Below are 14,136 nucleotides of genomic sequence, written 5' to 3' on the forward strand. Positions count from 1 at the left end.
GGGTCAGAGGTCAAGATAATGGATTTAGATCATTTTCAGCAGTTAGTTACTTTCATATATCTGTAAAGGTGTGTGTGTACCTGGTTCTTCTTGATGAGCATCTGTACAGTCTGCAGGTTGTGTCCATGGTCGGTCGATGTGGCCAGAGGCATCCTCTCCTCGACCCACAGCTGAAGACACACACACATCATTATAATTTGTGGTGCAGTGCGGTTTTGATATGAACACTGTGACCCATTTTCCTAAATGCTGCTTCTAAAGAGAAGAACTTCACTACCAACACTTCCATCATTACTACTGTTATTACTGCTATGGTTACTACTACCACCACCACCACCACCACCAAAGAAAGAATTTCACATTATTGTTACTACTGCTCATTCTACTAATGCTATTAGCATTTCTATCCATCATAATATTGCTACTACAACTACGACAGCTCCAGTGAGTTGTAGCCTCACTACTGTTGCTAAAATTGACACAGAAACTAATGATGCAAACACTGCGGTAACAGTTGCAATTACTGTAAGTACTACTTTCACTGGTGACACCAGTACTGCTACAACTCCTGTTACTAGTTATACCACTGCTGACTACTAGGGCTGTCCCGAATGCTTTGAAGCTTTAAGCATGTATCATCACCATGGCAACTGATGTCCATATCAATATTTGAATGCTTTGGGTCTTTTTTATACATATATATTTTAGTCCATATATTTTGCCATTTTACTTTAAAATGTTGCCTGTGACATCCCCAACAAAACACCGTCCACTTACCAAAATATCATCTAAAATTAGTAGAATGAATGAGTTTTTCAGCACTTTATGCTAAATGCCACCTTCTCATGTGTCTAGTAAACTTCCCAAGTTCATAAACTTCAAATGCTGTGGCCTTAATGCTTCACTGTACCTCAAATCAGATAAAACAGAATTACTCAAAGTCCGATTCATGTCCTCGTCTCTCATTAGACTCTTCATTGAAATAACAGCAAAGGAAATAAATAATAACCACAAGTCTGAAGAAAGCATGACAGCTTGTGTTGAACCCCGGCGAAGCTTTGAATATTGCGAAGAGTTCTCACTGAAGCTTTGAAGCCCCAAAAATGCGACAGCCCAAATGACTACTATTGATATTGCTACTAATAGTACTACTGCTGCCACCTCTAATGCTGCTAACGATGGTGCTAATACTCCTGCTACTACTACTACTTCTGATCCTGTTAGTACTGCAAATGATGCTCCAACTTTTATTACTACTATAACAACTTCATTACTACTACTGCGATAAAAGTTGCAGCAGTTACTAATAATATTTTCACTGCTAATACCAGAGCTTATTCTACTACTACCACCACTACTACAAAATATATCTACCTCCCCTATTAACACTTCTAAAAGTTTCCGTTTCCAGTCCCATTTCTGTGAAACATGCAGACGATCTACATTGACCTGTCCATCACCCAGCTCTGATCACACTGAGTTCAACAGTATAATACATTTACTTCCTGTACCGGCAGGGTTAAAGGTCAAAGACGCTCCACTTACAATCTCGTCCTCCACGTCCCTGTTGAACTGGTGGATCTCGCGGGAGGCCATGAGGTTTTCTCGTCTCTTCTTCAGTGGTGCCTGGAGGGCGTGGAACTTGTTCTCCACGCCGATCCTTTGGCCGTCCACCTCCTCCGAGCCTTTCCCCTCCTGACTGAGGGCCTGCGACTGGCTCTGCAGCTCTCCCACCTCCTTCTGACGCACCTCCACCTGGCTCTCCAGGATCTGCGGGAGAATGGGTCACAGGTCAGACAAGGAGAAGTCAAACAGGTACTGATACATGTGAGGTAAAAACACACAGAAATTAAGTCTGAAAAAATGTTAAGAAGTGTAAATTAAATTGTGTAAGTTCACACAAAATACTGTAAATCAAAAACAAAAATATTTAAAAACAATAATGCAAAATATCAGTGAACTACAATGTAAAATGGAATTTAAGACAAAGCCATTTTTACATCTTTTCTCAAAGTCCATTTACTAAGCTATTTCCAGAGCTCTCAACCACAGCTCATGGTCTTCCTCAGTGGCCAATATCTTGCAACTGAGCAAGATAAATCTGCTGGAGAATACCAAGTGATGCAGCTGAAAGCAAAAACAAAAAACTTTAAAATAAAAAAATAAAATACAATAAATAAAAAATAATAATAAAATAAAATAAAGAAAAAAATAAATACCTACAAAAACATTTTGGTGACAATTATTTTAAAGAAAAATTGCAATAGTAAAAAAACAACAACAAAAAAACCCCAACAACAACTGAAATCAATGAAAGCAAAAGTTAAATAAAATTAAAAATTAAATATACAAAATGAAAAAAAATTAATTGTTACAGAAGAGTCAAACAAAAATAAATAAAATAATAGAAAGTTAAAAAAAAAAAGGAGAAAAACAGCTGTTACAAAGATTAAAGATGCTTCAGAGGCCTCATCTCATCTTCTCTTCTCTTCTTCTTGAGATCTGTGTTAGCCTTCCGGAAATACTTTACTGGTATCAAAACCGAAAAGCTCTAAAATCAAATCAAAGTGATGCTCATCTTTCAGCAGCCAGACGGTGTAATAACAGTCGGCTTCACGGGAGAGTAAAAACACAAAAAAAGGTGGAGTCTGGGTTCAAATGAGAGCAGAGAGGAAGACGAGGAAGAGGAGAGGGATCTTTTCTCTCCTCGCTCTCACTGTACAACAGATCAAACACTCTGCTAATAATCTCCCTCTAACACATCACTGCACACACACACACACACACACACACAGAAATTACAGCGCAGATCTAAAGAAAAGACGGCTGATAAGAGAATTGAAGCTGCTCTAATAGTCTGAAAATACCAACATCATCCTACAGACGGCTTCACACTCTCTGTTACTGGTGGACACACACACACAAACACACACACACACCGAGCATTTCTCAGACTGAGTGCAGGCTCGTAACACATCAAATGAAAGATTACATAACTGCTGTGTGAGTGGAGTGTGAGAGTGAGTGTGTGAGCACCATTGGACGGATTATGTAAAGCGTGGTGAGAAAAGCGACTCTCCTTTCATGACTGTAAAAACGGAGAAATTACTGAAGAGGTTCCTTTCAGGAATTCAAGAGCTTGGATCACATTTCTCTGCACTGTGAAACTGTTTTGCAAAAATAGGTCAGACAGCAGCAACGCATTCATATTCAATCAAACACTGTCCGTTACTATGATAAAAAAAAAAGTCTATTTAGAGTTACGTGCCTGGGTGGAATTAAATAATACCTCTGGGTCTTTGCTAATACCTCAGACGAGTTATGTGATTTCTGAGGATTGTTTGGGGCTTAAAGTGAAGGAGGAAGTGTGCAAAGGACAGTGGGCTTTATTCTAACTATAGCGCATGGTTTAAAGTGAATGGCACAAATGCATTTCGGGTGTGTCTAACTCCACGCTCAGAGTGATGCGCAAGGAGCACAGGAGTTTAATCAGTCTCTTTATTCATAGACTGGTGTGTTTTGGGTGTAACATGAATTCAACTAATCAGAGTGTCACATCCCATTCCCTTTAAAAAACAGGTGCACCTGCAGCTGGCACACTGCTATTTACATGAAGGATTCTGAAATTGGAGAATCGAGTGGTTTCCTGCTGAGAGTAACGCAGTAAGAGCAGTGACGTCACTGCAGCAAATACTATGCAACATTTATTTTTGTCAGCTGACAGAGGAAACAGAACTAAACTGTCAGCTTCTGAAACAGTCAATGAAGTTACGCTGCTCCGTGAGTGTAAATGTGCCCAGTGTCTCTCTTAACGGGAGTCGGAGAGCAGCTCCGCTCTGATCTCTGCTACGTTCACATTTTAGAGAATGGAATTAAGATTTCCTCATTGATGATGCATCATTTCACCCACCTGCAACCCATCCATGCATCTCTGTGTGTGTAACAAGCAGAGTGTACGCATGTGACCCTGCTGTAGGCGCGTCTCACTATATGAATAATGTGCCCTTTGAATAGCAGAAAAAAACTGCGGCGTTCTGACTCTAGATCAGATTTGTGTTGGTCAAAGTCACCCACTGCAACACGTGGCACGCCTGACCACACCTCGTTTTAAGACCTGTACGCCCATGAGCACACGGATGGGAGCAAGTACATTTGCTGTTTACAAAATGTGGCCTGGCTGTGAGAATGACAACTGCGTCGGTCTGAAAGTAGCAGCGACAGTTGCTCAGCGCTGTGGTTTTGTATTATGTTGTAGTATTTATAATTCATATCTTTATTTATCTAAAAAAAAAATTGCTAAGTACTTTGACACAGTGGTGCTTTCTGCTAAAGGCCAACATCAACATGCTAACACTAGGGATGCATGATATTGGATTTTTTGCCAATATCTGACATGCTGATATATAACAACTTATTTGGCCAATACCTGGTACCAATATCGATATATCCCCTTTTTTCCAGACCTAATTTTAGTGATCATCAAGTCTCTTCTGTTGTGGAATTAACATCATATTATACATGCATACTCTGACCATGGCGGCCCACCAGCAGATGGAGACATGACATAAAATGCTTTTCAATGTATGTGATATTCATTCATTATGCAAAATGAGAAAAAGCATGTCAGCTAATTCTGATAGCTCATTTTAAAGCCGATACAGATGATGTACCGATATTATCGTGCATCCCTAGCTAACACGCTCACAAAGACGATGCTAACATGCTAATGTTTAGCAGGTATATTGTTGTTAACATCTAAAAGTTGGTGATAAAAAGAAAGCAAAAGCATTAGTTCTGTAGGTATTTGGTCTTAAACATTAAGAGACTTTTTTACCTGCATTTTGAAAGTAAAAGAAGAACGACCAAAAACAGGAACTATAGACTTGAGAAAATCAGCTCGTGCCAACACTTTCACCGTCTCCTGTGTCTTGTGTTTTTGACACATATTTTAATGGTATAAAAAATGTTCAGTTCCTGTTTATCAGCATCACTCTGAATCTTAGTGGAAGAGAAACTGCTGTCAAACTGAGACACGTTACAGGAAGTTTAAAGTTTGTTTCCAGGGACACATGAACACTTACAATCAGTACAGTTAGTTATACTGACTAAATAGACAAAAAAATGGAGCACAAACATCCTCACTATTGCCCTCCTAATGTTGATAATTCCTGTTAAGTACCACAGAAGTTTAACACTCAGGCCAGTTCGACCTCCTCACCTGCTGTTTCTTGAGCAGGATGTTGACAGAGGTGAGATCTTTGCCATAGTCATCGGACTGCAGCTGTCCGTCCAGGCTGGCTAGCCACTTGTCGAGGTCAGCGCAGCTCTGAGTGAACAGCTCCGCCTTGTTGGCGTCAAACAGACACTTGGCTTTCGTCTGCGTGGTCGACTCGAGGTCCTCCCACATCGTCTTCAGAGACGCCAGCTTCTCCTTGACCATGGCCTCTGTCTCCGGCTTCTCAGCCATCAGCGCCTTCCCGTCCTGAAAGACAGAGTTGGTTTTTAATACTCAGCTCAATCTGCACTTTTTTCAGATCAGGTTTGTTGATCACATGAACTTCTTCAACCTCAAAGACTGTTTGGCAGCTCCATCGTTACAGACTCATGCTGTGAGGTTGATCAAGCTTCGATCAAACACACTATACTTTATTTCAAATTCGAGGGAAGCCCTGAAACTTTCAAAGATATCAAACACGACAAGTTGTATTGGAGAAAACTCTGTATTTAATCATGGATGAAGATTTTACTTTAGATATATTAGTGCAACCATAAACTCTGAGGCAGCTCGGGACGAGATTTTAGATATTTATTGACAATAAAAGACGCTCCTGCAGACAGCTCTGTTGGGCTGCTTTTGTAGGAAGATGGTCACCTGTGTCACTTTGTAATTAACTTATTTAAAATCAATAGCTCATGTTAAATGACATCTTTGATTTGTTACAGTGGAAACAGAACTCTGTGAAATCCTTAAAGTGACCCTGATTAATGTGCTGTGAAAAGGAATCTATATTTTCCTCCTCTCCTGTCGTCCCACCTTGTCGATCTTATCCAGCCACTCCTTGTTGGACTGCAGCTCGGCCATGAAGGCCTGGTGTTTGAGCCACTTGCTGTGGAGGTTCCTGGCCTCGTCGTACGACATGTCCTGAGCCGTCAGCATCTTCTCGTTGATCCACAGAGACAGCTGAAGACACACAGACAGCAAATGACCTCAACTGAGAACAACAAACAGCTACACTTCCTGATTCGATGACTTTCCACTGAGTAACACCAGGCACTCTGAGCTTATTTTAAGTATGTGTGTTCACCTCCTGGCAGTCCTGCAGGAACTTCTGCAGGTCTCTGTTGTCCTTCAGCCTCATCAGCAGGTCGCTGGCAGCCGCTCGGTTCTTCTTATGTCTGTGGAACAAAAATCATTACATTTATGATATATGTAAGTCTTGTTTTTAACTGTCCCCACACCTGTTTTTGTACTTGCAGAAATAATAAAAGATACTTCTAGGTCAGTGAGCAGAAGGTAATTAATGAGGGACAAGAGGGTGTTTCTGACTTTGAATTCCAGGGACTCAACTGTAACAGTGTCAAACCAGGTTTTGTGGCCTTTAAAGCAGCTGGCACCTTATTTCATTCCAGTAAATGCCTACAATAAGTTATCAGAACACAAACTCACTTCTTAAATTGTTTAATTTGTCTGACAAGACGTCATAAAACCCATAAAACCCAACACCTGCCATGTGAAACAAAGAAAATCAGGCAAATCTTTGAGGATTCTAGTGTTGAAAGACTTATGATTTTAAATAAAATGGTCATTTACTGTTTTCTCACACATGAACTGACAAACTATCAGAATCTTGGTCACCTCTGATCGATGGAGTCCACCTTCTCCTGGATGCGCTCGGCGTTAATGTTGCCATCGGTAACCAGGCGGCGTCCGGTGTCCACCACGCCGCTGATCTTCTCCTCGTTGGCGTCCATGGTGGTCATGAAGTCCTCCTGCTTCTTGATGGCAGCCTCGGCTCCCTCCAGAGTGGTGGGCATCTCAGTGTGAGCCAGGACGTACTCCTGACACACAGACAGACACAGAGGACATGTTAATGCTTAGAGCTGATGTTCAGCCACTATGGCAGAATAGATGGTCAGGGTGAAAATATGTGAACTAAATAAAAGAATATTGCAACTTGGAGACTGAGAGAGAGCGAGGGGTAAAAATGAAATACATTTGGTGTAATTTGAGCGTATGTGTGCATTTAAATTGAGGTTCTTTATGTTGTATATGTGTCCTGTTAATCACTAACAGACTCTTGTTTTATATCTGATAATATAATATAAAAAAATGCAGAAAATAATTAAACATGTTGCTGTAAGGAAGGATTTCTACCACTTGGTGGCAGCCTCTGACCTTCTCATAGCAAAAAGACAGCTCCAGTCCAAGTGGATGAAAATATGAGAAGAAAACTACAGAAACTCATCTGAAAAATATCCACTGTGATGTTAAATATTGTGGGGGGGTTTCATTCTGACCAACAGTTCAAACCATGAAGACATTCAGTCAACAATTACGTAAGAAAGAAAAACAGGAAATCCTCTACAGTACATCAATTAATCAACTAATTGTTCCAGTTCTACTTCTATCCATTTTTTTTTAGCTGCTTATCCTGTGCAGGGTCAGGTGGGGTCGCAGCCTATCCCAACATGCTGGACAGCCTGTCGCATGAGCAGTATGTGTGAGATCTGGTCGACCACACAATGCTGGACTGGACGGACGCCCAGTCAGAGATTTATCTGCTCATCACAGTGTGTGTGTGTGTGTGTGTGTGTGTGTGTCAGTATGACAATAAGAACAAAGTTCACTTTGTGGTCAAAACACTTGAAATCCAAACTCACACTACAGTGAAATGTACTGCGCCTACAGCAGAACACAGTCTGAGAGGAGGCAAGATATTTTAAAATCTCAGCAGCCAGTGTGTCAGTGATGTTTACATGCACATCCTTTTCATTAAAAAGAGTGTGGGATCATTGACAGTTTTTTAAGTCCATCCTGCCTCAGTGTGGAAGCTGCTGCTTGCCTCACTTCAGCTTGACAGGTTTCATCCCATTTTACCCAAACTGGGATTTTCTGGCTCTTGATAACTGACAAATATTACAGACAAAGCAGGAAACCAAACTGCAGGATTGTAAATGTGCTTTGGAAGAAAAACTCAAACACTACAGGCGTGTTTTTCACAGTATGGAGCTCAGAGCAAAGGTGTGATGACATCACAGGTTTACCTGGTTGTTGAGGAAGGCCTCGGCCTGCTTGGTGTCCCTGAGGAACAGCTGGTAAGCGTGGGACTGGGACAGCAGGTTCTGCCGGTTCTCCCACATCTTGTGCAGCTCGTTCCAGCCGGTGTCGAGCGCCTGCAGCCGCTGACGTAGGAACATGTACTGCGCGTCCGTCTGACCCTGTGTCACCATCTCGCCCATGTCCCGCATCTTCTGGTAGTCCTCTTCGTAGTTGCGGATCTCGTTCTTGATGTTTTCGTGCTGGGCCAGCAGCTTCTCGGCCTCGGCCAGCGTGTTGGGCATGTCCTCGGAGGCAATGGCCGTCTGCGTCCGTGACAGCCACGACTGGAAGTCGTCCAGGTCGCGCAGGAACTGCTGCAGCTTGCTGGCCTCGCCCAGGGACTCCTCTCGGTTCTTCATGGTATCCTGGAAACAGACAACAGAGGGGTCACTGGCGATCGTAGGTGTTAAGACCTTGGTTAGAAGATTTTTCTTAATTTACTGTTGATGGTTTCAAACAGTTTTAAGGTCAGATATTAGGAGCTCCTGATCGTTTCATGCGACAGATATTCTCTTACCTTCATCTCGTCCCAGACGGTCGTAATCTCAGCCAGACGACCCTTGATGGCCTCAGACTGGTCCGGGTGTTCGGTGGCCAAGCGCTCAGCCTCTTTCCCCAGGTCTCCCAACTTGTCTCCGATGGCGGCCAGGTCGCGCTCCATTCCTGTCAGCTTCCTCTGCAGAGCCATGACTCCGGCCAGGTCGTTCCCCAGCTCCTGGGTCGACTCGATCACCTGAAGGAGGACGAGTAGAAAGGGACGGGTGAGTTAGACGAGAGTTTGAATAAGTCACAAGTCAAGAACCCTGCAGATGAGACATTCTTAGCCTTAAAAAATATACTCACAAAAGACCAAATAGTCTGTAATAAAGGAGTCCTATTATTATTATTTGTCTTACTACTGTTCAGGGGATTATAATGCTCTGAGTTAAGGAAGTATAGATCCTGTTTGTTTGGTTTTTTTTACCTGAATTTGGCTATATTTTGGAAACTTTTCCATTCCATTTCCATGTTCATCCACTTATCTGGGATCTGCCCCAAGGCCTCCTACCAGTGGGATGTGCTCGCAACACCTCCAGCAGGAGGCGCCCAGAAGGCATCCTGATCAGATGCGCAAACCACCTCAACTGACCCCTTTTGACACGAAGGAGCGGCAGCTCTACTCCGAGCAACCTCATTCTCTCGGTCACTACCCAGAGCTCATGACCATAGGTGAGGGTCAGGAGGTAGGCGGACCAGTAAATCAAAAGCTTCTCCCTCCAGTTCAGCTCTCTTTAACCATTTTGTAAACTGACTTCATTAATTGCCAAATTAGCTACCAGGAGCTCCTGTTTAAAGTGCACCCATGATGTACAGACAGCTAACACTGGGTTCATTTGTTGCGGAAGAAAACTTAAAAACATGATGATTCTCAGTCAAGTTCTCCAAATTCTAAACAGGTTTATGGACGTTTATTAGCCGTAGACATCAGACAATGATATCGTCTAGGAGTGTAGGTCACACTGAGTCTAAAAATATGTGGCTCCTGTCATGTGTGGTTAGATTTGACTGAGATATGACTTTAAGAAGGGGTACAATGACACAGTCTGTCACTGTCGGGCAAATTCACTGAGGGACTTTGCAGCTTTCGCTGCTAAACCTGCAAAAATAAGAGAAAAAGAAACTGTGTGACTCTCAAAGCACCCACAAAGGGTGAAATGCACCCTAACTGCACTGCCAAGCAAACAGCATCTCGGTGCTCCTGTGGTATCTGCAGGAATTTAAATGAGCTAATATGCATACAATTGGGGGGAAATTGGCTCCTCTCTATGCAAATGAGCCACACTGCAAAAACAGTCCAATCCACAGAGATCAGTGCTAATAGCCACACGCAGCTACAGTGACATTATAAGTGCTGTCACAGAGTTGGGGCGCACTGACAGCCTGGGATATTAAATCCTAAATATGTTTTCTCTCTGTCACATTTAAAGTCCTTGCATGAAGTTTAGAGGAACCTGCACCTCGTCAGTCAGGACAGGAGCTGTTTTCTTTTTCTCTCTGTCGCCGTATCACCAGCTGTGTTTTTGGCCCAAAGGCATTATTTATACTTTGCCACATGAATGATCACAATCAGACACAAAAAGAGCAAACAGCACTCAGCTGCAACATTTAATGGCCGTCTTTGTGCTGTGATGTCATTGACCCAATACTGTTTGTGAATCGGACCTTGAAACAGGGCAGATAGTGGTAAGAATTCATGGTGCTATCAGCCAGCAGCAATCCATTCTCAGTCCCTGAGTGTTTTCAAGTACTGTTAGTACCGTATTGGCTCCATGAGCTGCGTGTCACGGCCACTGCTGCAGCTGCAATGGCTGACTGTGTTAGTGAGCAGTCAAATCAGCGACCAAACCACGCTGTAGTGAGAGCACCTGTCTCTTTTTCCTCGTGCAGTGTCTTTGTGTCTGTGTCCCCACTTGAACTCAGTTTGAAAACCTCTGCTGCTGTGGTGGATTTCAAACTGTGGGAGCAGACTGTTGTTGTGCTGTTGGTACCTTGGTTTTCTCTTTGATCCAGGATTTGGTCTCGTTACACTCCAGGTGATAGTTCTGGACGCCGAGAGCCGAGCTCAGGCTGTCTTTCTTCTGGTCCACCAGGTCTCTGAACTGACTCCACCTGGACGGACGGATGGACAGATAGAGACGCCATAAGTGTCAAACTCCATGGCTGTATCAAGACGACGGGTAAATTAAATAAACATCAAATAAATTGTCTAAATTATGTTAAATTATTCTTTAATACAGGATATTTTTTAAATACATAAACAATAAAAGTGGCAGCTAAAATAACAGGTTTTTCCTTATCCGCTGTGAGGGTCTAAAGGACAGAGGGATGTTGCATGCTGTAAAGCCACTGAGGCAAACTGTGATTTGTGATATTGGGCTTTATACATAAAATTGAACTGAATTTATCTCTAGTTAAAGCGTCTGTTTGGTTTCCAGTTTAATTCCACTTTCTTTACCCGTACAATCTCAATGACACTGTTACTGACCGAGTACGTGACCTGATAATCCCAGTTAAGGGCTGGTTTAGTCCCAGTTAGATTACCTGGTGTTGAGTTTGTCCTGCTGGGCTTTGATCTCCTTCTCGCTGGGATGTCCGCTGTGGATCAGTTGCCTGGCAACCTGGTTCACCACGGCAACCCGAGATGCCTGGTTGTTCATCTCTGGCTCCAAACTCTCAAACCTGCACAGACAGAATAATGAAGTTACACATCATGACGTCAACATTTAAATTCTGACTTTTTAATATTCAATAAAGCGACAGGATCTGGCAGCAACACTTCTTTTAAAGACCTAAAGCCTGCGACAGTTTCCTTTACTCGATGTACTGTTTATGTTGAGAAGAAATAAACTGTTTTTCTAAATATATAATATATATATATATATATATATATATATATTATATAATATATATAAATATATATAATATTTTTGGAGCATTTATGCCTTTTAATTACTACAGAAAGCATGAAGTCTATCCTCCTGAGACCACAGCTTTTGTTTGGTATACATTTTTAATTTCTGCTAAGGATTTGGGACTAGTAGATAACAATGTCTTAGCTTGTTACTGTTGCTAAAATTGGTTAAATCTGTATCCAATATCAAACTATTGGTATTATAAATCATAAATAAGCAAGTTTCATGAGATCAGGTTTTCTACCTTGTCCACTTTACTGTCCGGATCGGATGGAGATTGACTTGGCAGAGGTGGGTGCCATCTTTTTTTTTTTTTTTTTAAACATGAATTACTGCATTGTGATCTTACTACCACCAGACGGTGCATGAAAGTGTCCATGAACAAGGAAAATGGGTCTAAGTATAAGGTGCAGGAAACCCAAAATGTGATGTACTCATAGGAGGACACAGGGTCACAGGAGGATAGGGAAAGGAGCTGATGGGGATAACTGTTGTGCTCACACCAGAGATGCTGTAATTAATTACATGTTCAGCATCTTTAAGTCCTTAAAACACAGTAAAACTAACTTTTTATGTGTTTAAAAACTTTGAATAAACAGGTTTCATGTTACTGTTCAGAGATAATTTAGTTTCAGGTAAATATGAACTCCAGAGCCTGACAGATATTTGATATTTGAGGCTGATAACATTGTCTCATTTGATAATAATTATTCAACATACATAATGTACATAACATAAATAATCTTTTGATTAAAGTTTTAAAATTATATATGAGCATTTTATAGTATAAAGGTAAAGATGTTGGTACTCTCTGGTTTCTAAATGACCTCGAACACATCTTTGATTTTTCTCTACTGATGTTTACTGTTATCTACTGGCTGACATATTCATAATTTAGATACCTCAGTATTAAACTAGAATAATCTGCTAATAATTTCCTTAACGATGCAGCCGGTTGATGCTCGATAAATTCAACAGGTTTCATGACGCTATTAAGAGGGGAAAAAGTGTGAAAAGAGAAAAGTGTTCTCAGCTGGATGCTGCTGCTGCTAAGTAACACACACACACACACACACACACACACACACACACACGCACAGTAAACCAGTGTCTGGGAATGGATCCATGTGATGCTTTGTGGTCAAACAATATGGAGAGACAAGTGGCTGAAAACCAGAGTCAGAGGCTCCTGTGAATGAACCGTGCAACCACAGTGCAGAATGCACGCGCACACACACACACACACACACACACACACACACACACACACACAGGCTCTTAAACAGTGTGGAACCTGCAGTCTGGTGTAAATAACAGTTTACTGCTCTGGTTCCCACAGTCCCACTGTGACTCTCTCACTCTGCTGCAGCGTGCAAACAAACAACCGGCTCAAACCGACGAGACTGAAACTGGATTCTCATTAAACCCTGCTGGTTTCACACGTCACATTCTGATAACCATAAATCATTTAAATTACAGTGCTTATGATCATTTTCAAATGTAACCGTCAATGTTAAGATAATTTTGCTCCTCTTATGTTTGAAACTGTTTGATAGTTGAGTTCACTGAAACAAGCTGAGACAATAAATCAATCAGTTAGTTGATCATCAGAAGAATAACCAGCCTTTGTTTTAAAAATGAATTAATGCTTGAAAGATGTTCCCTACTCTGAGCTTTGGAGTTGTGAGAATTTGCTGCTTATTTAGGTTTTGAGCTGTTGGCTGGAAAAAACAGCAATCTTAGGGAAATTAAGGGAAATTGTGAGAACATTATTTTCCCAATCTGACATTTCATAGACAAAACATGCGTCACTAAACAACGCTCAGTCATCTAAGATTTGGGAATCAATTAGTGAATGGTATAATTTAACAAAGAAAACAACAGACTTTTCATTATTCTTTCTACCAGCATGTTTTTATTTGTTGTTTGATTTATGATTTTCTGATCACATCATTTTTTAATGCATTTTGGATTTAATCTGTTTTGCCATTTTTGATTTTCTTCTTTTCTTTGAATATTTTGTTCTTTTATAACAGAATCAAATAAAACATATTTAAATTCTCAAATGCTGGTGTTGCCATAAATGCATCACCAAAGGGACAATGGCCCCTTTTTCTAACGCATGTAACTTGACAGGATCAGCTGTTCACTGTAAATGATTTCCAGCAAGTCAACTTTTTATTTAAGAAGAGATTAAATCTTAAGAATATTTAAAGAGTGACTAAACACCAGAGGCCTGTACTACGAAGCAGGATTTGAAGTTTCAGTACCGCGAAGCTGGTTCTCAATTTACCGGGATAAATCAGTCAGACAGACCCCATCAGTCATTAACTCGGCTACTTTTCCACTTTTTACTTCAGTAGC

The 14,136-nt window shown here is 41.4% G+C and overlaps 1 protein-coding gene across 4 annotated transcripts in view; it reads right to left on the reverse strand.

Moving 5' to 3' along the window:
- The window catches only part of LOC117248237 (spectrin beta chain, non-erythrocytic 1), a 175,853-nt gene that overhangs the window by 24,329 nt on the left and 137,388 nt on the right, over positions 1 to 14,136 (reverse strand). For all 4 annotated transcript variants that reach the window (XM_078161009.1, XM_033613132.2, XM_033613131.2 and 1 more), the window contains 10 exons: positions 11,402 to 11,539; positions 10,849 to 10,969; positions 8,838 to 9,053; positions 8,266 to 8,685; positions 6,857 to 7,059; positions 6,306 to 6,396; positions 6,035 to 6,181; positions 5,219 to 5,482; positions 1,546 to 1,770; positions 81 to 170 (listed from right to left, as the gene is read on the reverse strand). In XM_078161009.1, coding sequence (XP_078017135.1) covers positions 81 to 170; positions 1,546 to 1,770; positions 5,219 to 5,482; positions 6,035 to 6,181; positions 6,306 to 6,396; positions 6,857 to 7,059; positions 8,266 to 8,685; positions 8,838 to 9,053; positions 10,849 to 10,969; positions 11,402 to 11,539 — 1,915 coding nt within the window. The remainder of the gene's footprint in view (positions 1 to 80; positions 171 to 1,545; positions 1,771 to 5,218; positions 5,483 to 6,034; positions 6,182 to 6,305; positions 6,397 to 6,856; positions 7,060 to 8,265; positions 8,686 to 8,837; positions 9,054 to 10,848; positions 10,970 to 11,401; positions 11,540 to 14,136) is intronic.

Source organism: Epinephelus lanceolatus, chromosome 17, assembly GCF_041903045.1.
Source record: "Epinephelus lanceolatus isolate andai-2023 chromosome 17, ASM4190304v1, whole genome shotgun sequence".
NCBI classification, from domain to species: Eukaryota; Metazoa; Chordata; class Actinopteri; order Perciformes; family Serranidae; genus Epinephelus; species Epinephelus lanceolatus.